Source organism: Cnephaeus nilssonii (assembly GCF_951640355.1).
Source record: "Cnephaeus nilssonii genome assembly, chromosome: 1".
Taxonomy (NCBI): domain Eukaryota; kingdom Metazoa; phylum Chordata; class Mammalia; order Chiroptera; family Vespertilionidae; genus Cnephaeus; species Cnephaeus nilssonii.
Window position 1 is genome coordinate 75,101,901 of NC_137072.1, and position 27,790 is coordinate 75,129,690.

At 35.1% G+C, this 27,790-nt stretch overlaps 1 protein-coding gene across 1 annotated transcript; it reads left to right on the plus strand.

Moving 5' to 3' along the window:
• Positions 1–9,286: 9,286 nt before the first annotated feature.
• LOC307093781 (beta-casein-like) lies at positions 9,287–21,338 on the plus strand (the record flags this gene model as incomplete). Its single annotated transcript, XM_079762064.1, has 6 exons — positions 9,287–9,337; positions 10,006–10,032; positions 10,331–10,357; positions 13,351–13,878; positions 15,817–15,964; positions 21,244–21,338. The coding sequence occupies 6 exons, from the start codon at positions 9,287–9,289 to the stop codon at positions 21,336–21,338; spliced, it is 876 nt and encodes a 291-aa protein (XP_079618190.1).
• Positions 21,339–27,790: the final 6,452 nt, after the last annotated feature.

A 27,790-nucleotide genomic window follows, 5' to 3' on the forward strand; every position in this document is an offset into this window, starting at 1 on the left:
CAGTTAAAACCTACAGTTAACCTAACTCACCCATATTTTAGGCAAGGACACTCATATGTAGGCATTATTCCACACACCATTTTCTGCTTCAAGGTGATAGGAAGTGTGGGGATTATGTATGACAGAAGGAAACAAGAACAGTGGGAATTATACAAAAGGACTAGTCTTGTGTGTTACTTATGGATTCATCCTCCATGAACAGTATGCCATTTTAGAATATTGATGGACCAGAACTTGTCCTGTTATTTTATAATTAAATAAAACAGGTGTCATATAAACTCCAACCAAACACCATAATGTTTGAAAATGTCAGTGTCTTTCATGGAAGGGAAAAAACAATAAAGAGTGACTACTATGTCACAAGTGTGGCATAAAGTTGGTGGCAAAAAGATGCAATCTCTAAATGAGTATTTATGATCATATTTGTGCTGGATTTCCCTTTTCTTCTTCTTATCCTCTTTTTTCTTCTTCTTTCTCACCCCCCCCCCTTTCTCCTCTTTCTCCTCTCCCTCCTTTACTTCTCCTGCAATGAATGTAGTATGTTCTACAGTCTATGACAAATCCCATGAAGTTTATTTAACTAAAAAACCAGTTTGTATTATATTGCTATAGAATCAGAAGAGAAGTGAGCAAAGGCCAGAACTCTTTGATAACAACAAGGAAATGTCAGAGAAAATTTGAGAAGTTCATGAAAATTTCCTAGAATGGAAAGAACAGCAGAAGAGATGATTATTTCCTGGCAATTTTTGAATTGTGGAAGCCAAGAAGGTGAAAATTCAGGAAGGAAGCATAATGAACAAATGTTACAATGACCTTGCAGAGTGCTTAACCTCCATAAACTACAATCTTCTTATCTTGAATAGATATAATAAAGTGGGGTCTGGATTAAAGCAGAAAATATATGAATTGTATCTCAGATAGAAATTGTTTAAATATAAACATTAGCCCTAATGTTTTAGCTCAGTTGATAGAGCATTGGCCTGTGGGCTGAAGGGGGGGTCTCGGGTTCCATTCCAGTAAAGGGCAATTGCATGGGTTGTGGGCTCGATCCCCAGTGGGGAGCATACAGGAGGCAGCCAATCAATGATTCTCTCTCATCATTGATGTTTCTATTTCTCTCTACCTCTCCTTGCCTCTCTGACATCAATAGAAATATATTTAAATATAAATATTAAGTATAATTTAAAAAATATGTTTTTATTGATTTCAGAGTGAGGAAAGATGAGGGAGAAAGAGATAGAAACATCAATGATGAGAGAGAATCATTGTTCAGCTGCCTTCTGCATGCCCCCCACTGCAACCTGGGCACATGCCCTGACCGGGAGTCCAACAGTGACCTCATGGTTACTGGGTCAAGCATCAACCACTGAACAACACCAGCCAGGCAAATATAATATTTATGCATTGTCAAAATGTTCATTGGAAAGAGAAACCTAATTTAAATAAATTCACTCAGGATTATTCAGGAAATGAAAACCAAATCACAGTGATAAAACATATTTAGAAATTACGTTTCCCCTGAAATTTTATGACTGGAGGGAGAAAGTTAAAAATCTGGTCAGACATTAGTCAATTTACAGAAGAGTGAGGGTGGCAACCTGAAGGCAGTTATGCCAAATAGATGCAATTTTCTCTACAAAATAGGTGATTTTTTTCTGTAATTGACTAATGAGTGTGATGAGTTATATGCTTCAAAAATTAATGCTATTTTTGAGTAGTTTGTTTAAGGAAGAGAATTAGAGGTATGTGGCCAAAAACAAGAAAAATATTTTGTGAGCAATGCTGTAGTCTATGTACAGGAAACCTAAATGGAACCTTTTTTTCTATAGTTTTGAGTGTCCTTAGTAGGCCAACAGTGTAAGTAAATTTAAGGTATTTCTAGGATTCAGATTTTAACAACTAGGGCTATTTAAAGCCACAGTTTCACAGAAGTCATTTAAGTTATTGCAAGTATGTACTAAGTGATAAACTTGACATCCTAGATTTTTAAAAAATGAAATAAAATTGGAAGTGAGCAGAGAAAATACATGTATGTGGAAAGATGGAGGGCTGGAGGCTTCTATAAGGTCAAAGTAAAGAAGGTACCATTGCTTCAATCCCAGGCATGAACAGGTCAACCCAAGGCAGTTGGTATCTGTGGTATGGGAGAATGGCTCAGCACAGAGATTCTGGCAGCTGTCCCTTTAGCTCTCTATCCATAGCCACAAACCCCAGTCTCTCTTCAAGTAACTCTAGCCCACTTCGCCCTCCCTCCACTGTAGCCCAGGGTGAATGACTGCAAACAAAATTGCGTGCATTGGCCCTTTAAGATGGTACCTGTGTCTCTTGCAAACCCCCATCTCTCCCTGGCTGACAGAAACCCTGCAGCTTTCACAGGCAGATGTCACAGTGGGGGCCTCTTCATGGCTCTGGTGCTCCTGGCTAGAGATCCTGGCTTGGGTTTTAGACTGCAGGCTTTTCAGTGGGAATCCCTTCCTCACCCCTACCCTCAGCTAAGATATCCCTCCAGAACCTTGGCGACTGTGTGTGGGAAAGGAGCAAACTCTTTGTATCCATCTCAATGTGATTTCTGTAAATCCTTGGTTATAGGACTTCTCTTCAGCTAGTCTTCAGTGGGTTATTCAAGATGATTGTTTTATCATTTAGTTGTAATTTCAGTTTGGACCTGGGAAGAGGTGAGTGTAGCTTGCACCTACTCCACCACCATTTTGCATCATAAAGAAATAACTTTGAAATATAATCTTTTTTGTATAGTGTTTATTTCAATTTTTCGTATTGATAGACGAAGACGCCATAATCATTCCTTTAACCAATTCCTTTTCCCAGTTTGGCTAATACTGATTCAACTTTATATGAGAGTTTCTATGAGGTCAACTAATTCTAATCTATTTCATCATATTTCATAGCCTATATTTTTGAATAATTCTAACATTTCTCTAATTTTTCCCTGCTTCCATTAGCCACAGTTCCTATTCTCAACCTTCTCCAGCATCCTCATATTTTCAGTAAGTCCATAGAAACCAGAAGATAACCCCTAATTTCACTCCACAGCAATAAGCAAGCAAAAACAAACAAACAAACAAAACAAGTCATAATGATCTAAGACCCTCCATTAGTTGTGTCCCCAATGACTCATTCAGCAAATATTTATTGAATGACGTATTTATTGAGTGTCTGGTTATCAAGCACTTCTCTGCATGTTGAAGACATAACAGAGAACAAAAGAAACAAAACCCCCGCTCTCCTGGAGCTTTTATAATTGGGAATAGCAAGCCAGAAATTAAAAAAATATTACATATATCTCAGGTGGTGATAAGTGCTCTAAAAAATTAAGAGGCTGTCAGGCGAAAGCACAGATGGCATTTTAAATATGAGTCCAGAATATCTTCTCTGATAGGATGACAGATAAGAAAAGGTAAATTGAGTATGGGGATGAGCATGGAAGATCAAAATCCCAAGCAGAAGAAATAACAAGAGCAATTTAATTACAAATAAAAATATATATGGAATCCAACAAATAAATAAGCAAACAAAATAGAAATAGAGTTATAGATAGAGAGAAAAGACTGTCAGGTGTCTTGGTGAGGGTGTTGGGGAGCTAGGTGAAAAAGGTGAAGGGATTAAGCCAAAAAAACAAAAATACACATATAAACACAGATAGCAGTATTGTGATTACCAGAAAAATAAGGTGGGGGTAGGTAAAAGAAAGTAAATGGGGGATAAATTGTGTCAGGAGACTTGATGTTGGGGTGAACACACAATACGATATACAATATACAATATAGAGTTGTATATTTGAAACCTACATATTGTTATTAACCAATATACTTAATAAAATTTTTAAATAAAAAATTAATACAAAAGAAAATTTGACATGCTAATGGGAACAATATAAGTTTCTTATTCTTTGATTCTTGACTAACTTTATTAATAAAGTTTTATAGCTGTATTTTAGATATAAGATGCTTTTATTATATTTGAACAATCTCATTGAAATAATCAAAATACTCTATCTAAATACATAATGCAAAAATATCTATTTTTATCTAATAATTTGTCAGAGGTAACAATTGTATGTTATACTATACAAAAACCTGGATCATTATGCAAATTCACACTATTTGTTCATTTTACTTTCTTCCCCCCCTGAAATATTTTGGCAGTTATTAAATAGTACCTCAAATATTACTCAGGAAACAGAGGATTTTAGTACCAGCCCTATCTCTAAACAGTTGTGTGTCCTGAGCAAATAATGCAAATTCTCACATCTTCAGTTTCCCAATCTCTAAAAAGTCTTCAAAACACCATATGGTTAATATTTAGTGTATCTTACAGTTCTCATTTTTTAATGTTTTTGGTCCCTGTAGTATACTCTTTATCCTGGTTTCCTATCTGCTTGCTTTCTTGAGATTGTTATTTATATGGCTTCACCTTTGTGCTTCACCCAAATCTCATGCCTGAGCATTTCAGATCTGTCACCCAATATGGAAAGAGCTTTGGATGATTGCATGCTGTTTATGAAGTATTAGTATTAGAACATATTGTTTTGATTATTTCTTGCTTCTCAACAAGGGTTGTCATATAAGATTTCAATGGATAAAATTCTTATTTTACCTTACAAAATGGCAACTCCAGTTATGTATTGGGAAATCTTGGGTTGCTTACATAACACTTTGCTACCTACTTGTCATTATGTTCTGAAGCTTAACACTGATGTTAAATTTCTGGATTTTCAATTTTTTTTCTTAGACAAGCATTTTTCTCTAGAGTATTTTAGTGATTTTCTTGATCCATGTTTTACATACATTCTGACCCAATAGACTCAGTAAGTATTGATTGATGTAATTCAAAATTGGTGAAAATGTGTCATACAGAAATGCTGTATATATTGTACAATATGCAAGTCATTTTGCTCAGAAAATGAAAAAGAAAGGTTGAATAGGTAGGGCATGAATGCTTTTGTATTTCTTTTCTTAAAAATCATGCAAATTTTTGCCAGTGACAAAGGCAACTGAGAGCAGCCATGGCTCTTTCTGCTGGGACTTATGACACGGGATTGTTTCATCATTTCTTTTCATGCCTTCTGCCTTGCTCAGTATGAACATGGCCCAAGAATAAATATTAGCTGAATAGTTGAAACAGACAATAGACATTGAATTCGGTTTTCTAAGCAATATAATGACAATTAGAGTGTTCCCCTTCCTCAAACATCAAGCATGATATAAATGCAAGTTATATTACAAAGGAAAATTATTAATTATGCAAATACATTATTTACTTGTTTTAAAAGGGCATATACCTGTGCTTAAGTCCTGAATGTATTATCTATTAAACACAGTGAATAGAAAAAGAGAACATTGTAAAATTGAACAGTGTAAAACATAATCAACCAATGATGGTTATGAACTTAATTGAACAAAAACTTGGAAGACTGCTTTTGTAAATAGGCACATATTAAGTACTTTTGAAGCCTGCTTCAGACATTATTGTGGACTTTGGCAAGACCCTTTTCTTCCCTGGGCTTCTGATTCCTTTATTCTTTTATTTTAATTCTTCATTATTTAAAATGGTGTTATGCCTCCTTTTTCTAATCCTCTGTCCTTCCATGAACATTAGCTGATGAACATTCACTCACTGCAAAAGATATCAGCTCAGACCTGAGAAGGCTCAATTTAATAAATGTAGCATTATCAATTATTTCTTACACGTAGTTGTTTTCTAGACGTAACTCTGTCCTAAAACCCACCAGCAAATCCCCACCATCTACAGAATAAAAAATTTTAAAATTATTTATTGTTTAAAGGATTACAAAGAGTATTATTTATGTCTCCTTTTCAGAATAAAATTCTTGCTAAGGAGCACAGCATGCTTTGCTTGTTATCTGACCTCTTTTTCATTCTCTGTTCTTATCTCCATACTCCTTCTTTGTATTTTATGACCCCAATTCACTACTTGATTTAGTTGTAGTGAATGGTTTCTGATATCCAAGACCCTATTCCTTTATTTCTTGTTAGCCTAAAATTATCTCCCCTCCTCAAATCAAACCCTTCATCTGGCTTCAAGATCCTACTCATGACTCCCGTCTTCAAGAAGATCCTCTTTGCCTCTCCTATTCAACAACTAACATAAACTAGGCATTTCCCTTGTGTTTATTGCACATTATTATAGCCTTATTAAAATGCTTATTACAGCGCTAGCTGGTTTGGCTCAGTGGATAGAGCATCAGCCTGCGGACTGAAGGGTCCCAGGTTAGATTCCAGTCAAGGGCATATCCCTGGGTTGCTGGCTCGATCATTAGTAGGGGGCATGCAAGAGGCAACCAATCAATGATTCTCTTTCATCATTGATGTTTCTATCTCTCTCTTCCTCTCTGAAATCAATAAAAAATATACAAAATATATTTTTAAATGTTTGTTATATTTCATAACAAGTCAGCTTCATATTAATTTATCCTAAAGGTTTTGATGTCCTTGGGGACAAGAATTTTGCCCCCTTTTTTATTGTTGTTACATTCTTGGGAACTAGCAAAATTCTGGCAAACATAGATATTTAATATGGAGTATATTTCACTATTGACCTTCAACAACCTTCATATTTGCCTATTTTTAATACTGCATATTTGAATATCTTTGAATCTAGTCATCATCCAGAAAGTCTCTTTCTGGCTTTCTTTTTTTCTTTTTGTTCATCTTTTTTTTTTTTTTTTTAAAGTGGAAGGAAAGAGGAGAAAAAGAAACAGAGAAACACGAATGTGAGAGAGACACATTGCGTGGTTTCCTGCTGCATTCACCCCAGCGAGGCCCTGGGTTTGAACCCACAACCCGGGTATGAACCCTTGACCAGGAATTGAACCTGGGACATTACCGTGTGTGGGCCAAAGCTCTAACCACTGAGACATACCAGTCAGGGCCAGAAAGTCTGTTCTTTCTGATGCTGAAATTCCCACCTGGTCAAAAACTGTAATCTGTACTTCTTAATATTGCTCACTCTTATAAGGACTTGCTTTTTCCTTTTTTTCCCATTTCTATCTTCAAGCCCATATGAGAGTTCTGGTTTATTACTCAACTACTGCCATCTCCTCTTTCCTAGCTCCACCACTTCATGATTAGTAATTTTAGTACAGACACATTAAATTCCCTGTCCTTACCCCAGCATCCCCTTGCTCTTTTGATATTGTGATGCAACCACCTTGGCATAAATCAACTTGGGTAAAGAAAACAAGCTGATTTCTACTCTCATTAGGCATTACTGCTGAGGAAATCTTCATGAATTTTTATTTTCACAGGAACCAAAAATGTTCCCTCTTTTAAATATCACAAACTCATCACCACTTGTCTCACTGTCAGTTGAAAACTCAATCATTCACCTCAGTTGGGAAAATAAGATCATTTAATTTCAATGTTTCTACCTTATATTTCAAAGTATATATTATGTTTATTCATCTTCTCTTTTTGTTTATACCAGCCATCCAGATTCCTTTTTTTGGATGTTTCTTTATAGAGAGAGGCTTATCCTCTTGTGTACAAGGCAATGGTTTTAAGAAATGATTTTTTATTCCCACATTAAGTGTCCCTGAAGTGAGTAGTTTGACTTACATGACGAAGCTACCATCATGGACTTATCTTGTCATTTTTTTCCCCAATGTGGCATAAAGCACTAACAACTGCTCTGCTTAGAAATTGTGGCCTTTGTGAAGCCCCTGCGTACCACTGGTTCTCATATAACATTCCCCCACCATTGAGATCTTGATGACCCACCAAGTGCTAGAAACCCGTGTCTCATAACGTGGGCCCTGAGCCAGAAGGTCACTGTCCTCTAAGGATTGTCTTTAGTTATTAGATACTAGTGATAGCATTTCTTGGACTGATTTCCTTTTCAGATGTGAATTGCTCCCTTGTTAAAATGCTCCAGGGCATTTCTGGGGACAGATATTAGGCAGAAATCATTTTCTAATCATGCCAGTTTCTTGGAATTGAAACTATTAATTTTTTCAAACCATAAAATTAGCATGCCATTAAATATAGTATATAAGTAGCCACAAAAGCAGACAGACCATCATTCACTAAGCTCTTTCTTCACTTCTTGTTCTCCACTTTGAAGAAAGGTAAGAATTTAAGATATAAATTTGATGTGTCCCCTTTTTGTTTTATTTTAAACTCTCTCTCTCTCTCTCTCTCTCTCTCTCTCTCTATATATATATATATATATATATATATATATATATATCCATATATATATGTTTATATGTATATGTATAAATATAATTTTAAAATATAGTATTTGAAATAAAAGTATTTATGTAGTACTGAAATTATTTTTAAAAACTTATGTTAAAATAGTAAAAGTGCTTATAAAGATTTAGTAAAAATTATGACTACATAAGCTTAATGAGTTCAAGAAAATATAACAACAGTGATTAATTTTTTTAAATGTAAGGTTAGTTAACAGTTTATATTAACAGATGAATTTTCAGGCTCTGACTGGGAAGCTCAGTTGGTTAGAGTGTTGTCCCAATATACCAAGGTTGAGGGTTCTATTCTTGGTTAGGGCACATTCAAGAATAAACCAATAAATGCATTACTAAATGGAAAAACATACCAATGTCTCTTTCTGAGGTCAATAAATTTAAATCAATTAAACACAACTTAAAAATCTCCTTTCTAAATTAAATAAGTCTTCCAATTTTATTAAACATACCCCAGTCACTAAATGATATATGATTAAACAAAATATTCCTAGAAAGGTAAAAACAAAATATGATCTTCTATGTATATACTTTCTTTAATCAGTATTTTCCCAACAGATGTGAGGATTCATTAGGGCTGAGACCTTAATATTTTATTCCATTATTTTAAATCAAGACCCCAGAGAGCATTGGGCATTTGAGGATGCGAAATAAATATTACTCATTTTGAATAAATGAATCAATTAATAAAGTTTTATATAAAAATTTAAAGTTTCTTTCTATCTTTCAAACAAACACACACACTGTATTGTAAAGGAGATAAAAAAGAGTGAGGTAGGGTACAGCTGATAGTTGAAAAAATCTGACTAGCTGGCATTAAATTATAAAATTGATATGTAAGACCAAGTTGCCATTGTAGATTTTGCCTTGGGTGTATGACAAAATTTCTATTAGTATTTTTTTCTAAAATGAAAATATTTTACTCTTACTTTGCTTTTATTTTCTTTTTTAAAAAAGTAATCCTACCTAAACAAGAAAATATGTTAGATTGACAACTATAATACCATTTTCTTATTTTCCATTTCACAGGACTTGAGAGCCATGAAGGTCCTCATCCTTGCTTGCCTTGTGGCCCTTGCTCTTGCATGGGAGGTAAGAAAAACTCTAAATGATTAACATTAAATACATATAAAGCTGAATTTCAACAGATATTTTTGTTAACTTTTAAGAAATCACCTACATTCACCCATTATTTCAATGGAGTCCTGTAGGACCATAAAGCTTGGTTAAATGTTTTCTACACCACTGCGAAACCAGTCCCTAAAAAACAAACAAACCAATAAGTATCAGCCAAAAGAAGAAACCAATAAAAAAGAGTAATATTGCACAAATACAATTGCATGCATGTGCAATCTAGATAAACATATCAGTGATGAAACTGATGTACCTCTTACCCTGGGGCATTGGGCCAAATCCTACCTGTGTCTACTCAAAGAAATCCAGAGGGTGAAGCATAAGACAATAGTCATATTCATAAACATGTTTGTAACCATAATGAAAAGTGTTTGATACAAATTCAAATAACTCCCTTTCTGTTACTCATGAAAAATTATTCTTCACTCAGGTAAAATAAAATTATACCATTGGAGTTACCAAGAATAAAAGACATAAAACACGATTGCATTTCAAGGATTTTAGAAGACATACATTATTTCTTTCTTAAATTTGTGAAGGACATAGCTCTGAATAAAGAAGGTAAAAAGCAAGTAAGAAAATGAGTTAGCTATGGAAACTAAATGATGTTTTTTTCTTCTTTACAGAAGAAAGAAGTCAGTGTATCCAGTGAGGTAAGATAGATATTTTATTTAGAGAAAAATTTACCAACTACGAATAGTAACATTCTGCTCTGGCTATTTGGCTCAGTTAATTGGAGGGTTGTCCCATACATCGAAAGGTTGTGGGTTTGATCCTTGGTTTTGGTGGGTAGGAGGCAACTTATACATGTTTCTCTCCCACCTCTCTCTCTCTCTCTCTCTCTCTCTCTCTCTCTCTCTCTCTTCCTTTCTCTCTCAAATTGAAAAAGAAAAAATTAAAAATTAATATTCTTTGATGATCCAGTTGTTGATTTTGTATTTTTCTTTACAGACTGTAGAAAGCATTTCCAGCAGTGAGGTAAGACAATGTTCATTCTGTGGCTATTTCCCATACAGGAGGAGTAAATTGCTAGATACTCTTGAAGGAGTGGGGAACAATGCAGGCAGTATAAGGCCTGAAAAATCATTTGGTCTGGCCCTGCAAAGGCATTAGGGTGAGTTATTCAAATGTTTTACCAAATATAGCAGGCTAATTTTTAAGTTGATAATTTTAAATGGCCCCCAAATGATGATGTAAATATCCAAATTGTCCTTGGCAGAAAAAAGGTTCCCCGCGCCTGCTTATATCGTATTACTTTAGGACATTTAAGTCATGGCAGCTAGTTCTGACATATGAATTCTAATGTAAATTTCCATGATACGTTTAAGAACTAAGTAAAATGCCTGCAGAATTCACTGTTCAAGCACTTTCTATGCTAGCTGTTACTTGTATTGTCACCCCTTCTTTAAGTGAACTCTACAGTCCTATTTTTGTGTCTCGAACTCCCTCCACCCTGACCTCATTCACTGTTTGACATTCATTGAGCACCTTCTGTGGTTTAAACCTTGAGTAGGAGCTGTGCTACAAACTGAAAAGCAGATGCCCATAGGAAAGAATGCCAATATAGGGGTGGGCAGAGATGCAAATGGACATATTTTTGTCATTACAGGAGTCACTTTAGTAAATAAGAAGCAGTGAGACTTAATTTTAGTCTTAAGTCTGTCTGGGAGAGTCAGGCAGATATGTACACTTGCACCACTTTTGGGGTCTGTCACCTGATAAATGGTACCTGGATTACTTTATCTCTTCATAAAGGTTATCAGATCCTTAGGGAAAGTATTTTAGTACTTACAATTCATTTGAAGACTAAACATAACAAATAAACTAAGAATAATGAACAGAATGTATTAATAGTTGTTATAATTTCTTTTTAATGAATTTTATTCTTTCGAATCAGATGGCATCTTAGAGGTCATTTGTTGTCATAGGAAGGGAACATAGTGAGAGGGAAAATTAGCGTCTATAAAATGCCTCTTGTTGTATTATGTTTGCTAATTTCCTTTTCTTTCTTGACTGCTTAAATCTATCTTTTCTATAGAATAGGCTTGAGCAAAACAGTGAAACATATAAGTTTCAGTAATTATGCTGTGTTTTAAATGATATTATCAAGCAAGATGTCCACATTAACCTTGAATTTCTTCATTTTCTTATTCATATTGGCAAAAAAAAATTTCCATTGTAACTTAACCTACTTTTATTTTTATTTTTCTGAAGGAATCCATTACCCACATCAACAAGGTAAAACTATTTATTTATTTATTTATTTATTTTTATTAAATATATTGGTGTGACATTGGTTAATAAGATCATATAGGTTTCAAATGTACATTTCTATGATACATGATCAGTATATAGCATTGTGTGCCCATCACCCTAAGTCAAATCATCTTCAGTCACCATTTTTTGACCCCATTTATCCTTTACTCCCAACCCTCTCCTTTCTGGTAACCACCATACTATTGTGTCTATGAATTTCAGTTGTATATCCCACATAAGGTGTGGGGGGGAGGTAAAACACTTATACTTAAATATACATATTTTCAAAATTTCCTGCATTTCATTTTTACAGATCATATCATTTATTTTCATGTTATTTGTTTAAGCAGAAACCTAAGCAGTTTGAAAATGAGAAACAACAACAAAGAAAGGTAATTTGTTCATGATGTGTATATTTCAAAAATTATTATAAAATATAATCCATACAAAAAGATGTGCATTATTCAGTCTATAGAATTGTAATAAAATGCTGCCAGCATAAGAAATAAATTATTACAATTTTAAAGAGAAAAGTGAATTTTTAAGCTCATAATCCACTTACAGAATATAGACTAAATATCTAAGAATAATTATTGATTTTGCTCACTTTACTAATGGTGCACCTGTTTTCCATAAATGTACACTATTGGATATATGTGCAGGTTGGGAACTAGGTTCCCTTATTGTCCCAAGATAGATAGGCTGATGAAAGAAATGGGAGGAAAATATGGCACAAATCCAAATCTGATCATTGATCAGCTGTATAACTGTGACCCCAAGTTTCTCTGCACTTCCATTTCTTCAACTATAAACTGAGAATATTAATAATCCCCTAGGGTTGATGAGCTGGCATGTAGTAAACACTCAATGCTTGACTTTAAAATTGTCTATTTTATATTAACATTGATGAACGTGGTTCATAAAAGACTTTGCATTACACAGAGGAGAGAAATGAGATTTAGAACAACTGAGTACACAATTGTCTGACAATATCACAAGGTTATTAAATAGCAGAGCTTGTTTAAATTTAGGTTTTCTTAGACAACAAAGAATTATTTAATTGAATTACATGTGTGGTAACATAGTTGTCACATGATAATATTTCAGCTTTCTTGTTTTATCATTGGCTATAGTTTGTTTGGAACATACACCAAATATTTCTGTAACTAAAAATGAATTTACAAAAAGATGCCTTTGTAAAGACTCACAGTAATGACCATCAGCCAATAGAAGCAGTGCTAGAAGTTAGCTAGTTTTGAGGAACTCCTTCAATTAAATCACAAATTAAGATTTACTTTTCACTAAAACACACAGAAGTAAGCCTAGGAAGCATTCCTCTAAGCCTTTTGTAAATTAACTTTCATTATATGAAAACAATTTGATTTCATATTATTCTACCATGTTGAAAAGTTCATGCCCTCTGACTACCAAATTATACAGCGAGCCACAGTATTGAAGGCAACTCAGAAAGGAGAAACAAGCTTGAAATCCTGAAACATTGATTTCACTTTGATCTGGGTCCCCCTGAAAAGGAGTGGGTTAATAAGAAATCCATCAATGAGTATTTAAATCATTTTCACATGATTTACCAACACAGCTAAAAGTTTTTCCTTCTCTCTTTCACTCAGGATTCCTCAATAGAGAGGAAGTTAATTCATCATGAATGACAATTATGGCTGAATCATGGACTCAAAGATTCTTTTTTTTTTTTCCAGGATGAACGCCAGGACAAAATCTACCCTCTTGTCCAGCCACAGCCTCTTTTCTATCCTAATGCTGAGCCCATCCCTTACCCTGTCCTTCCACAGAACATCCTGCCTCTTGCTCAGCCCGCTATGGTGATGCCTCTCCTTCAGACTGAAATGATGGAAATCCCCAATACTAAGGAGACCATCATTCCTAAGCGCAATGTGATGCAATTGCCTAAATCTCCAGTAGTGCCATTTCTTCAGCGCCAGATCCCAAACCTCACTGATCTCAAAGCACAGCTCCCTCTGCCTCTGCTCCAGCCCTTCATGCACCAGATCCCCCAGCCTGTGTTTCAGACTCCCATGCTTCCTACTCAGCCCCTGGTCTCCCTTCCTCAGTCCAGAGTCCTGCCTGTTTCCCAGCAAGTGCTGACCTTCCCCCAGAGAGCTATGCCTGCTGAAGCCCTTGTGCTGAACCAAGAGCTTCTGGTTGACCCTACCCAGGCATTCTACCCTGTGACTCAACCGATTGCCCCAGTTTACAACTTACAACAAGTAAGCCCTACTTTATTAACCCTGTTGTTTTATTCATGATGTGTATATGATAGTAGAAGTTGTGAGAGATCCAGAATAAAAGAATAAATGAATATTTAGTTGACATCCTAATGCACATAGTTGACATCAGGGATTCTCAATTCTAGTTACACAAAAAAATAATCTAGAAAACTTGTTTCCCCCCAAGTACCAATGTCTAAGAATACTCGCAGATGTTTAGAAAGAATTGTTCTGATTATCTATGTAGAAGATACTGAATATTTAGAAGAAATTATTTCAGAGATTCTGATGTAATTGATGTGTAGAGAATATAGCTAAAGAGTATTGAAATGTACTAAAGACAGAATTGAACTTGCGAATTTGAGTGTAGAATAGAGAGGTTCTATTATTTTCTTACAGTTTTGAAGTTTTCCTTGTGCACATCTATTCTCTACATGCTTTAATGCACATCTTGTTATATATGTACATGAGAGGACACATGAGTCAGATGTTTATTTCATTATTCCCCAAATTTTTATATTTTTATTTTTTTTAATTATAATTTTATCACCATTTATCCCCCTTACCCTCTTCTACCTCCACCCACTCCCACATTGATTGAATTTTTAGAAGAATTGTTCTAGCCAAGAAGTTAATTGTTTATTTATTTATTTCTCTCTTTTTTAAGGTTTAAGAGGATTTCAAAGTTAATGTTTGCCCCTCATATTTGGTAAGTGCTTAGTGTTGGTGATTACACTGATTTTAGTTAACACATTTTTATATTACATTGTTCTGAATAAGCCCAAAATAGTGATAAATTCCATCAATATACAAAATTAATTATTTGTTATCAATGTGTCATGTACATCCAAATAGTTGAGTATTGTGTACTCACCTGCAATTATGCATCATTTAATATAATTGCATTATTGACAGATATGAATAATTTGTTTTTAAGTGCCTATGTCCTTATGCTTCATTAACATAATTATCACAGTAACACTGAAAACGATTTCTTCTACTTTTATGTAAATATGTATGAATTTTAAAACAATCTACTTGGATTCCCATTTCTACCTTAGGCTTCTTAAAATTTAATGTTTTTTATCACATTTAAAATTTACATATTGTCTTTTAATTCATGGGTCAAATAAAATTATTGAGTCCCAGTGTGAGGATTAAAAAAGGGAGAGAATATAACTTTGCGATTCTTGAGATACCAATTTTTACTTATTATGGTAAAATAGTTATTTCACTAAAGCAATTCCATGTCAGATGCTCTTTGGTCTTAGAAGGCTTTTATATGCAAGATAGGGCACAACATGGTGCATTGGTAATAAAGTTCCTCTAATGAGTTAGTCACCCCAAAAGTATAAATGGAGAGTCATGTACAGTTATATAAAAAAACATAACTAATTCTATATTTCTTCTCTATTCCATAGAATTGACTGCGACCGGAAATGTGGCATCTTTTTAATCTTTGTATACTGCTATCCAAAAAATTAACATTTTTAAATGATTTGACATGCAAAACATGAAAATGTATTTATTTGTTTGTTATTATATAACATTCATTTCAATTTGACTAATAACCTCTCTTTTCCATATTTTAATTCAAGAAAGTACCATAAATTTCAATTTTGTATTGGAAATGTCATAACCCTATCAATTATATGTATTCAAATAGTTTCTGAAATTGTACTTATTATTATTATTTCCTAAACAGTCATTTCAATAAATTAGTTCTTTATGCATATTAAGCTTTCCTGTCTTTATTACAAATTTTTAAACATAATTGGTTTAATATTAATTTTAGATTATTACTGTTGTTAAAAATAGCCATGGAAAATTGAAATTAAATGGAAAGCTTTGAATTAAATATTAAAATATGTTAAAAACTAGAGGGAAAAGATAATCATATGCTGGGTTTGCTCTAAAAAGACTTGTTTATCCCCATAGTCACAGTTTAACTATTACACCTGTGCCTTTCACCCTCCACCGTACTCAACATGTGATGTCAGATTCTATGGTCACCTTAGAAAAAAAGATTCAAATGTGAAATCTGATTCACAGCTCTGCAACATAGCAGCTAAGTTGTGCTTTGAAAGTTAGTTGAACTTTTAGAGCTTCAATTTCCACATCTACATAAGAGCCAATTCAAAGGATTTTATTGAAGTTTGAATGTGATTAGTGGACTGCACAGTACATGATAAGTGTTTCTTATTGCTCCATATTGCTGACGACTTATATCAGAGCTGCAATAGCCAATATCACAATCAGTAAGAGGTGGCTTATGTGATTTTTGCCAGTAATGCTCAAGAACCAAAAATGTACAGAAAGCTCCGGTATTCATTGTCACTGACTGTGTAGTAATTGTTTCATTGTGATGAATTATTCCTCTACCAACTCCTGCACTGCACACTCAGGTCCGTCCACTTGAGTGTACACAATGATTCATCGCTAGCAATTATTCCCTCTTTGCTGCATCTCATTGTTTCTCTAGCCTTCAAGATCAAATGCAAACCAAACATATGTATTCTCTGATTAACTTGTTCCCATCAAGCGTCTGTCCCTACTGAAACCACTTATTTTTTCAAGATCGCCAACAACTTTATTTTTTCATTGTGTTTATTGTAGTTGATTTCTAATTTTATGCCATTGTGATCTGAGATGATGCTTGATATGATTTCTATCTTCTTGGATTTGAAGAGACTTTGCCTATGACCCAGCATATGGTCTATCTTTGAAAACGACCCATGTGCACTTGAGAAGAATGTATAATCTGTGGCTTTCAGGTGAAATGTTCTGAAGATGTCAATTAATTCCATCTGATCAAATGAGTCATTTAGGATTGATGTACCTTTGTTGATTTTTTGTTTAGAGGATTTGTCCAGTGGTGTTAGTGGGGTATTAAAGTCCCCTACTATGACTGTATTGTTGTCAATCTCTCCCTTGATATCTTCCAGAAGTTGTTTTATGTATTTGGGTGCTACTGTATTGGGTGCACATATGTTTACCAGAGTTATATCTCCTTATTGAATTGATCCCTTTAGTATTATGAAATGACCTTCCTTATCTCTTGTTATGGCCTTCACTTTGAGGTCTAATTTATCAGATATAAGTATTGCTATCCCAGCTTTATTATTTTAATTTCCATTTGTCTGAAAAATCTTTTTCCATCCCTTCACCATCAGTCTGTGTGAGTCCTTTGTTCTGAGGTGGGTCTCCTGTAGACAGCAGATATATGGGTCATGATTTCTTATCCATTCAGCTACTCTATGTCTTTTGATTGGGGTATTTAATCCATTTACATGTAAAGTTATTATTGACAGGAATTTGTTTGTCACCATTTTTATTCTTTATGCCTGTGTTCCTTCTTCCCTTCTATTTCTTCTTTTTACAGCAGACCCTTTAACATTTCTTGCATAGCTGGTTTGGTGGCAATAAACTCTCTTAACCTTTTTTGTCTGTGAAGCTCCTGATTTCACCCTCAACTTTGATTGATAGCCTTGCTGGGTACAGTATTCTTGGATTCAGACCCTTGCTTTGCATGACTTTGTATATTTCATTCCATTCCCTTCTAGCCTGATGTGTTTCTGTTGAGAAATCAGTTCATAGTCTGATGGGAGATCCCTTGTAAGTAACTTTTTGTCTCTCTCTGGCAGCCTTTATGATTCTTACTTTGTCGTTGGTGTTTTCTGTCATTACTTCTTCAAACAGGTTTTCTATTCCTTGCTCAGTTTCCTCTCCTTCTGGCACCTCTATTACGCAGAAGTTGTTTCCTTTTGTGTTGTTCTAAAGTTCCCTTAGGCTCTCCACCTGGTTTTTTAAGTTTTTTTTTCTAGTTTCTGCTCTGCTTGGGTATTTTTCCTATCTTGCCTTCCAGCTCACTAATGTGGTCCTTTGCTTCTTCTAGTCTACTGTTGATGCTTTCCATTTTGTTCTTTATTGCGATGATGTAATTCTTCATTTCTTCTTGGTTCTTCTTCATTTCCTCTTGATTCTTACACATATTGTTGAATTTGTCTTCTTACCTTTTCAGCATCCTTATGACCATTGCTCTGAACTCTTTCCCTGACAAATTGCTTGCTTTCATTTCATTTATTTCCTTTTCTGGTGATTCCTCCTTTTCTTTCATATGGGAGCTGTTTCTTTGTCTCCCATGTTCACTCCTCTCAGGGTGTCTGATATGTAGCTCTTTCTCTCCTCTCTCCAGGCGATCTCTGACTTTTCTGACCACAAATTGCCTCACCAGCTGTATTTAATTAGCCAATTCCAGGTGGGTGTTATTTGATTCAGCTGTTCCTTCTATCTGCTCTGTGAGAAGGCGCAGGACTGTTCTGCATATTCAGCTGCCACCTTGTCTCCCCCTGGATAAACTTTTTAGGTGCCCGTGGCTAGGGAGGCTGGAGTCTCAATGTTTGTCGGTTTGCAGCTGAGGCAGCTGGTCCCTGGGCATTGTGGTTGTAGGGCCTCGGGTGTTATCTGAGGTCTTCCTGGTTGAAGGTAAGGCTGGGCTTCTTTTTTTTTTCCTCTCAAACTTCTTTTTTATTTCTCTTTTTTTTAATTTCTTTATTGATTAAGGTGTCACATATTTGTCCTCATCCCCCAATTCCCATCCCCCACCCCTCCCCACGGATGCCCCCACCCCCCTGTTGTCCTTAACCATTGGTTAGGCTCGTATGCATGCACACAAGTCCCCTGGTTGATCTCTCCCCCCTACCCCCACCCTCCCCCACCCTCCCTCCGAGGCCCGACAGTCCGATCGATGCCTCCTTGTTTCTGGGTCTGTTCTTGTTCATCAGTCTATGTTGTTCATCATTTCCCCTAGATGAGTGAGATCATGTGTTACTAGAAATATACTTATAAGAACTGAATGTGAGACAAGCAATAATAGTTATGCTGACAGGCAAATGAATCAGTCTGTAGTAAGTTTCTTTCTGGACCAACAGTTCTTTTGAGACCCAATTTCAATGTCCACCAGTTCCTTATGTGTACATGTCGGCACTGACTTTTCAGCTCTGGATGGTGGACAAATGGTGGTAATGCAGGTCCGACTCCCTCTGGTTTGGTCTCGCCCGGACCCAGGGGCGCGCCCCACCCGGACTCAGGGGCGCGCGGCCTCACCCAGACCCAGGTGTGTGCGGCCTCACCCGGTTCCGGGATCCAGCCTCACCTGGACTCAGGGGCGTGTGGCCTCACCAGGACCCAGGTGTGTGCGGCCTCACCCGGTCCCGGGATCCAGCCTCACCCGGACCCAGGGGCGCGTGGCCTCACCTGGATCCAGGTGCGCATGGCATCTCCCGGACCCAGGGAAGGCTGGGCTTCTGATCACAACTGGTCTCCCCTTCAAGATGGCAAGGTCTCTGCAGCAGAGCCAGGAACTCTGGGAGAGATTTCAGCAGTAGTGGAGGCTGCCCAGCTAGGGGAACCTGGTCCACAAGTCCCCAACAGTCCTGTGGAATATAACTGTTCCTCACTCACAAATAAAGACACTCCCCACAACTCTCTTTTGCTCTCTCACTCACACACTATCTTGCAGCCTGCTATCCCATCGGCTGCCATCTTGGATCTCCCCCAACAACTTTCTTCTTGATAAACTGTGTTCATGTTAACCATATTCTCAGTGCAATTTGGTAGACTTGATCATCCTTACTTTTTTGAAATATCAGACTTCTCTTCACTTAACATCCTAAACTGTTAAACCCTTGGTTTCTCTCTCAACTAAGGAGCCATTTCTTTGCAATATCCCTTCTGATATTTCCTTTTCCAAAACTTTTAGCATTGGAATACCCGAGGAGTTAGCCTTATCTTGCTGATATTGTTTAGTTTCATGATTTTAATCCATCCATCATCTGGGAGCACCAAAATGTATATCTTCAAACTTACTTCTATCTTCATCTCCAAACTCATAAATTCCACTGGCCTTCTTGGCCTCCACACCTGAGTATCTAATTAATATCACAAACCTGGCTTGGCCAAGCATAACTCTTCATCTGGATCCATTCTCTAACTTGCTTAAATTTAATTGAGCATATTTCAATAAGAAAGACAACTGATAGGGTATGGGCAATAGATTCACTTGAATAGGCACTTCACAAAAGGAGAATATCTTATTGGCCAATAAACTATGAAAATATACTAAAATTGCAAATTAAAGCTGTTATATAATATCAAGACATGCATTTGGTTCACAGCCATATAAAATTATATTAAAAAAATAAAAACATACATACTTTGAAACCATGCTGTACTTGAACTTCTTTGTAAATAAAACTCATTGTGGTCACAAATAGTGAGCTGAGAAGTTAATCAAATATATATATTGAATCAACTATATGATTGTTAATATTAGAGGCAGGGCCAATTGAAGGACAGAGGAGTAAAAAAACAATTATTATTCTTAGGTTTTGAAACTGCGAAATGCAGGGCAAAATTAACTGTGACAGGACGAGGGGTACAACACAGAGTTCCACTTTGGGTTTGTTAAATTTCAACTGCCTTTTACATGCAAAGTGTGTTAACTGGAGGGTCACAAAGGCAGTTCAGGAGACAGCACACAGGACATGTAACTCTGTATTCTACCAACCTCTCTTCACTCTCACATTCTTGCCTCAGCATCAGAGCCTTGGTACTGTCCCGCTGTTCCTTCCCAATGTCATTAGTTATGGAAGTTGTTCTCTCTCTTCTGTGCAACCCTCTGCAGAACAGAGATTGGCCTTTATTTTGGCTGCTTTCCTAAAAAAGAGTAAAGATCTGTTTTCATGAATTTTGGTGATAAAACTTTCAATCTCATGAAAATTATAATAGATTGTAATTTGTAGATTTTAGCTGCCAATATTTATAACCATTACATAAATGAGATTTTCTTTCGAGCTACCTGCAAAAAGTGAGTTAGCTTTCCTTACAAATATGACTAAAGACAACATTTTGGTTATTACTTTAATGATTTTATGTAAACTGCATGCATTAAACTTTCTTTTAGTACAGAATATTTCACAATTACAATGTCATTGCCTAGATGATTTACTTGCTCTTGGAATAGCTATTCAGCTCTATTATGATCTGCTTTCTTCCATGATCATTGTCCCAGAAGATTATAAAATAACATCGTATGTCTTTGGTTAAAAACATTGACAGACTGGGAAATATTGTTAATGTTGGTATATAATAGTTGTAAAAATGTTAGTGAGAATAAATATAAATATGGGTGCTATACATTCAATTGTGTCCCTCCCCTAAGATATGTTGAAGTCTTAACTCCCCATACCTCAAAAATTGATCTTATTTGGAAACATGGGTAATTGCAGATGTAATTAATTAAGACAAGGTTATCCGGGGGGTAAGGTGTGTGTCATGAGTTTAATATGTCTGTTGTCATTACAGGAAAAGACAAAGAGGGAGAAGACAGTTTTGTGACAACAGAGACAGAGATTGCAGTGATGCATTTACAAACCAAGAAATGTCAGGATTGCCAATAAATGTCAGAAAGTAGTTAGAGACAAAGATGAATTGTACTCTAGAGCTGCCACAAAGAGCAAGGCTCTGCTGTTGTTTCTTAGCCACCAGTTATGGTACTTTGTTTTGGCAGAGCTAGGAAATAAAAACAACGGGATATCTGACACATGCTTCATAGATCAATTTATTGTGTATACAATTTTTTTAATTTTATAACAAGAGAATAAATTAGAAAACAATCAAATAGTCCAGAGAATATAATTACTACTGTGTTACAACTATTAATTATTGGTTTCAGATTTGTGATGTTCATGTAACACTACTACTTGATTGACTTTTCCTTTGGTTGCTGATATATTTTGCTTGTGTGTGTGTGTGTGTGTGTGTGTGTGTGTGTGTGTGTGTGTGTGTGTTTAAGCTGAAATTTGTAGACAGAAACATTACTTTTGGTTCAAATTATTTTTAAATTCCAATATAATGCATTGGTGAATACAAATAATACCATACACTTTGAATTGTTCAATAAAATATGCCTTTTGAGGGACTTTAGATATATTTATTGTAAACAGGTTGATAATACGTTGCTAGAAATACCAAAGGATTTTTGAGTAAGAAGAATCATCATGAGGAGAGAGCAAAGAAGACTTCTCACCAAGCCTGTAGATAAAGAGAAAATAGGAAAATGTTTTTATTAAACAACAGACCAAGTTATTGCTAATTCCGGTATGCTTTCCAGTTTTTGAATTATGTCTAGATCTATTTCTTTGCATTTAACCAACTGTTCATAGTTGTGCTTTTGTTACCCCCTACTAGTTCACAGTTGAACTTTGTTACCCCTACCAAAAGGTAGGCTGCTCTAACCTTCTGCTTGTCCCAAAACTTGAACAAGCACTGAAAAATGAATGACACCCCCTTTATCAGCTTATCCTGAAGGTCTGCTGACTACAGTGGACACTTTTTCCTACTGGTCATTTCCCCATGTTCACTCACTTTCCCCTTATAAGCTTACACTAATCTATGCCATGTTTACTTCTCTTTACCATGTAGGAAAAAGAAAAAATGCCCTTTTCTGTTTCATTTTGAGACACTTTCAGACTTCTGAGATTCAAGCGACCTCCTCATAACAAAGATCTTTGCTTAGAATAAAATATTTCCTTGTCTATGTTTTGAAAAGTTTTTACTTGACATGACAAAGGTTGTTTGACCCCAAACCATGCCTCGGTTAAAATTATTTTGATAAAAAATCTTTATTAAAATTATTCTGAAGTTGTTATATCATCAGATTATAATTTAGAATAAATTACTGCTATCTCTGCTATGTCTTTCTTAGTTCTAGCTCTTATGTATCATCTTAAATTACTGTGCTAGTTCCCCAGTGAACTTGTTTATGGTCTGTCAATACTCCCCTCACCCTACTGGCCATACTGCGGCTTGTGCAATAGGCCTCAGTAACACAACTAGTCACATCCCTGCCTTGTCAAATGCTATTCTGGCTGATGATGGCTGGCTTTATATCCATCTTCATGACTAGACAATAAGCTGTCCACTGCAGAGACTCTGCTTAAAGGTATTTGTATTCCAGTGCTATATCACTGCATGCTCACCATGCAGTCCACAAATATCTGATGATTGAATGAATGCAAATTTCAGCTGCATCCCTAATTCCCAAAATAGTATCACAAGAACCAGGATTTATTTCCAGTTGTGTCTTTCAAGGAATTCCTTATTTCCATGTCTTTAAATCTCGTGGCCAAACTAATTACAGTATATGCACCAACGTATGATTTTTTTCTTTTACATATTTAAGTGTTTTAAGAAACATTGAACAAAGAAGGAAACATTATTGATTAAGTTTTTATGGTCGTTTTTCCTCACTTGTCATTTCTCACATGAGGTTCAGTTCTGCATGTGAGTGCATGTGGCTTTTGAAATTGAATGCTATTCACTTTCAAAATTAACAAAGCCAAATGGTCTTCTTTAACCTTCCCTACATAAACCAAGCAAAACATAGGCACAAAAGTCTCTGAAAGACCAAACCAAAACAAGGGAGAAACAACAGAAGAAAATTGTTTCTTTTCTGAAAGGCATATTTGCTCAACATTTTTATGTGCTAAATAGAACTTGCATCCATTTCTCCTTTTTCCCTGCCCTGGTTTCATTTTTTATTCAATCCATTATGAAATTTACTGATTTTTTCTTAGTTTTCTTTCTCCTATTTCTTTTAAGTCTTTCTATCACCAGCCTATCTCGGTTTGCCTGCCCATTCTCTTTAGTGAACACAATTCATCCATATTTGTCTCTGCAAAAAGTACATATATATTTTAACTTTTTAATATTCACTTAGATATGTGCTCTGACTGAGAATTGAACCCTTGACCCTTTGGTGCAGAGGGCACAAATCATCTTTTTAATCAGTTATATTCAGCTATTACAGCCTAGGGAGTAAGCTCAGACTCTGCCCTGTCAGTAATTGGAGCTTGACTTGAGTAAATTATGCATGTGTATTTAAAAATAATTGAAATCTCTTGGAATTGTTTCAGCTTCAAATTGTAGAACTGCTTTATTTTGTAGAGAAATATTTAATCTTCCATGGAATTTGTAATACTTAATGTTGTTTGAGATAAAATGGACTTTTTAAGACTAAATTTATAATATTTCCTCATCTTCTCATTGGAACTATATTAGAGCCCCATCCTAATTGCTCATCAGAGTCCCAATGTTAAGTTTCTCAAACTTTATTGTATTATGAATCAAATAAGAACCTTATTAAAATACATATTCTGATTGAATAGGTCTGAGTGGGGCTTCACACTCTAACTTTCTAACAAGTTCCTGATTATGTTTGTGCCCCTGCTCCAAAGATTACATTGTTGAAGGTCATGTTTTAAACTATATGTAACACAGATTTAATGCAGGGCATGATCTAGTCACAATCACATACAACTTTAATCATGGGTATTGATGGAATATGTCTTTAAATATTCTCACCAATTCTATGAAGTGGGCACATACTACAATACCTGTTATTACATAGAAAAGATTAGAAGTAGTTCAAGGTCATGAAACTGGTAGTTGTCCCAAACAGGATACAATCACCAGGTTTCCCATCCTAAAAGCTCACCTCAAACCACACCAGCACAGAACTTTTCTTTTAGAAACAGTTAGAGGAATAAATGCACTTCAGAAAAGCTACACCTAACTATAATGCTCAAACTGGTCTGTTTGGGATTTGATGGCCACATTTTATTTATTTTTGTTTTAATTCTCACCAATGAAATTTCTGGAGAGCAAAATATGTCACTAGATGCGACTTACCTCTGTCATCTGTCCTGTGCTTACTACTTTTCTTCATTTGGATATGGATTTGGATTTGGATAATTGGGTGGATACTGTGGATAATTGGGTGGATACTGTGGATAATTGGGTGGATACTGTGGATAATTGGGTGGATACTCTGGATAATTGGGTTGATTTGGGTAATATCTTTCCTAAAAAGATAAAATTGCAAAGAGTTGAGACAATAACAGTATAAATATTTCACAATAATTTCTTTTTTCTATAATTCTTTATTGTTGAAAGTATTACAGATGACTCCTTTTTTCCCCATTGACTCCTTCTAGCCTAAACTCCCAACCCACCCCAGGTTCTCACCACACTATTGTATATGTCTATGGGTGATGCATATAAGTTCTTTGTTTAATCTCTTCCTGCCAACCCACCTACCCTCTGCTTCCCTCTGAGATTCCACAGTCTGTTCCATGCTTCTATGTCTCTGGATCTATTTTGTTCATCAGGTTATTTAGTCACAATAATTTCCATTAGAAACAGAGGTGTTACAGTTGGTAGGATCTTATATATCATCTACATGTTTGATTTTTCAAATTTTTAGATAGGTTTTCACCTTTTTAATTAAAATTTTGTAAAAGAAGAGAAAAGTAAGAAAAAATTTACAGTTATACACGTTGTTGACAATCTTGTTGTTTTATAGTACAGGTGGATCCATTGCCTATAGCCAACCACTCACAGAAGTTTTAAATATTCTTAAAATATTACCTCCAAGCTCCTACATTGCCCATCTTTTAATTTAGAAGGAATTTGCTAATTCCGAGTTAGGTGGAATTTTTACATCTCAATCTCTACCTATAATGACCTTACTATCTCTTCAAACTCCTGCCTTCTTTAATATTCACTCCTGTTAAATTCAATATCCTTCATCCTTCTATCTTTTAATTTGGTGCCCTATTACAATTCATCTATTTAATATATTAGTAATAATTTTTGAGACCTTATCATATTAATATGAAATATGAAAATGATTTGAGATATTAAGAATGCATTTAATTACAGAATGCCAAATAAATGATTTTTTAATCTTATTGAATAAGAACAATTTAACTCAACCTAGTGACTTCATCATCCTCCACAAGAATCAAAAGGTGAAAACTTACCACATCTCCTGTGTCATTAGCAGTCTTTATGCTTCATTACACATTTATTATATTTAATAGATTTTGAATTTCAACTATTCTTTAGGTGGAGGCAAATACTTATCAAACAAAGATACTTATATTCTGTGAATTTAATTGGATTCTTGAGGGTAGCATTATGTTTCTACGTAAATGCTACTAGTATATAAGCTTTGGATCCTTTACCAGTTTATCATAAATAAATAAACTCAACATCTACATTAGGTATTCACCATATGGATATGCTTAAGAAATAAGGATTTATTCTTCTAATAGAATAAATACTCAGAGGAGAAAATGTGTTTTATTATACTGGATTACCTGGACAATACTTACATTGTATCTTTTTTTATAGTAACGACGGTCCTGTTAAAATAAAGAACAAGTTAAAATTGTTATCCATGTTTAATTACATGTTTCTCAGTATGTGAATGTGTCTTACCTCATGAGATGAAGAATCAGCACTCTTGAAAAAAGAGAAAAAAAGAAAGAATGAACATCTCGATTGTATAATTCTAGATTGAGTATCAAAATGTACTTAGCTGCCACAATTATCATTAAACAAATTAGAAGCAAATCTTAGGAAACTGATGCACTAGCTAGCTGTTTCATATTAGTGACAGAATACAGACTAGGCTTAGGCTATACTTAATTTGCTACACTCTGATATCAATGCACTTGAGTCCAAATTGCATGATAAGGAAGAAAGTCAATCGTTGGGATCAAGACAGTGAAAATGAAAATTTTAAATGTGGATTAGCTTCAGACCATGTACGTTCTAAGTTGCTGAAAAACTATATATATTTACATATTGATTATACAGGTACAGACTGGTGATATTATTATGATTTTCTCTCTTCTTACGGGATTTTTTTTTTTTGAACTTGCACTTCTGTGCATGCTTATTGTCTGTCTGTGTGTACTCAAGATTTATTCTAAGTCCTTAATGTACTGATGTAGGTTAATTCAAGGAAAATGTCCACACAAAACCATGTTCACGTGATGCAACTGTGGCCCACAACACGAGAAATAAGGGACAATCTCTGAATAACTCCTGAGAACATATTCTTCAAAATGTTCTGATATACTTACAATCATGGCAACCATGAGAGCCACGATCAAGGTGAAGACAAAGATCTTCATGTTTGGCTGAGTCCTGTGAAAGCATACGTGACAGATCAGTAACACACTCATTCTCCTGCACTTGCAAATCACTTATTGATTAAAGTACGACCCACAGTTTTGGAAAACAGACTGGATTTACAAAGAGAATTAAAGCACATCGCCTGACATCATGGAACTTAGACACTAGTAGGGGACATGGATAAGTAAAGATAAGTGCTATCGGTGCAGAAATAAAAAAGTGTCATAAAAGCAGACAAAATGGACATCTTAAACAGAATGAGAGAATGGGTGGTATTAAAGTAAAGAAAAGGTAAAGCTTGTGTTAGATTGTATAGAATTAGTAAAGAGAGGTTGAGGGAACCTGCAAAGAAACAAAAATGAGAGAGGATAGCATACAGAAAATGAAATAATTCACCAAGTAAGAATGAAAACAGAGACGAGCTAGCCATTTAAACTGTGATATTATAGATGCTTTACATAATGGCATATGAGGTAATTGTTAAGGCAGAGTTTAAAGAAGTATTTAGAAGTAAAAGGGACAGATTTTACAATAGAGATAGAGAATATCAGTCAAGTTTGCTAGCCTGAGAATTGAGAGGTGGTGTCATCCTATACTAAAATTAATGATAATGGATAAAGAAAAGAATTATCAGAGGGAATATTTGTAGATGCATTTGTAGAATAGGTAAAAATTATTTAATCTCCGAAGACTATGATTCAATGACTCTTTGATACATTTTTGTAAGTTAATATATACAAGTGAACTCAATTCTGTTGCTGTTGTATAGAAATAAAGCAGATTATTTATTTCTCCGTTATAAACTTCTAAATAAAACATATTGCAAATTATAAAGTAAATAATGAGTGAAAGCTTTTTTTCCCCT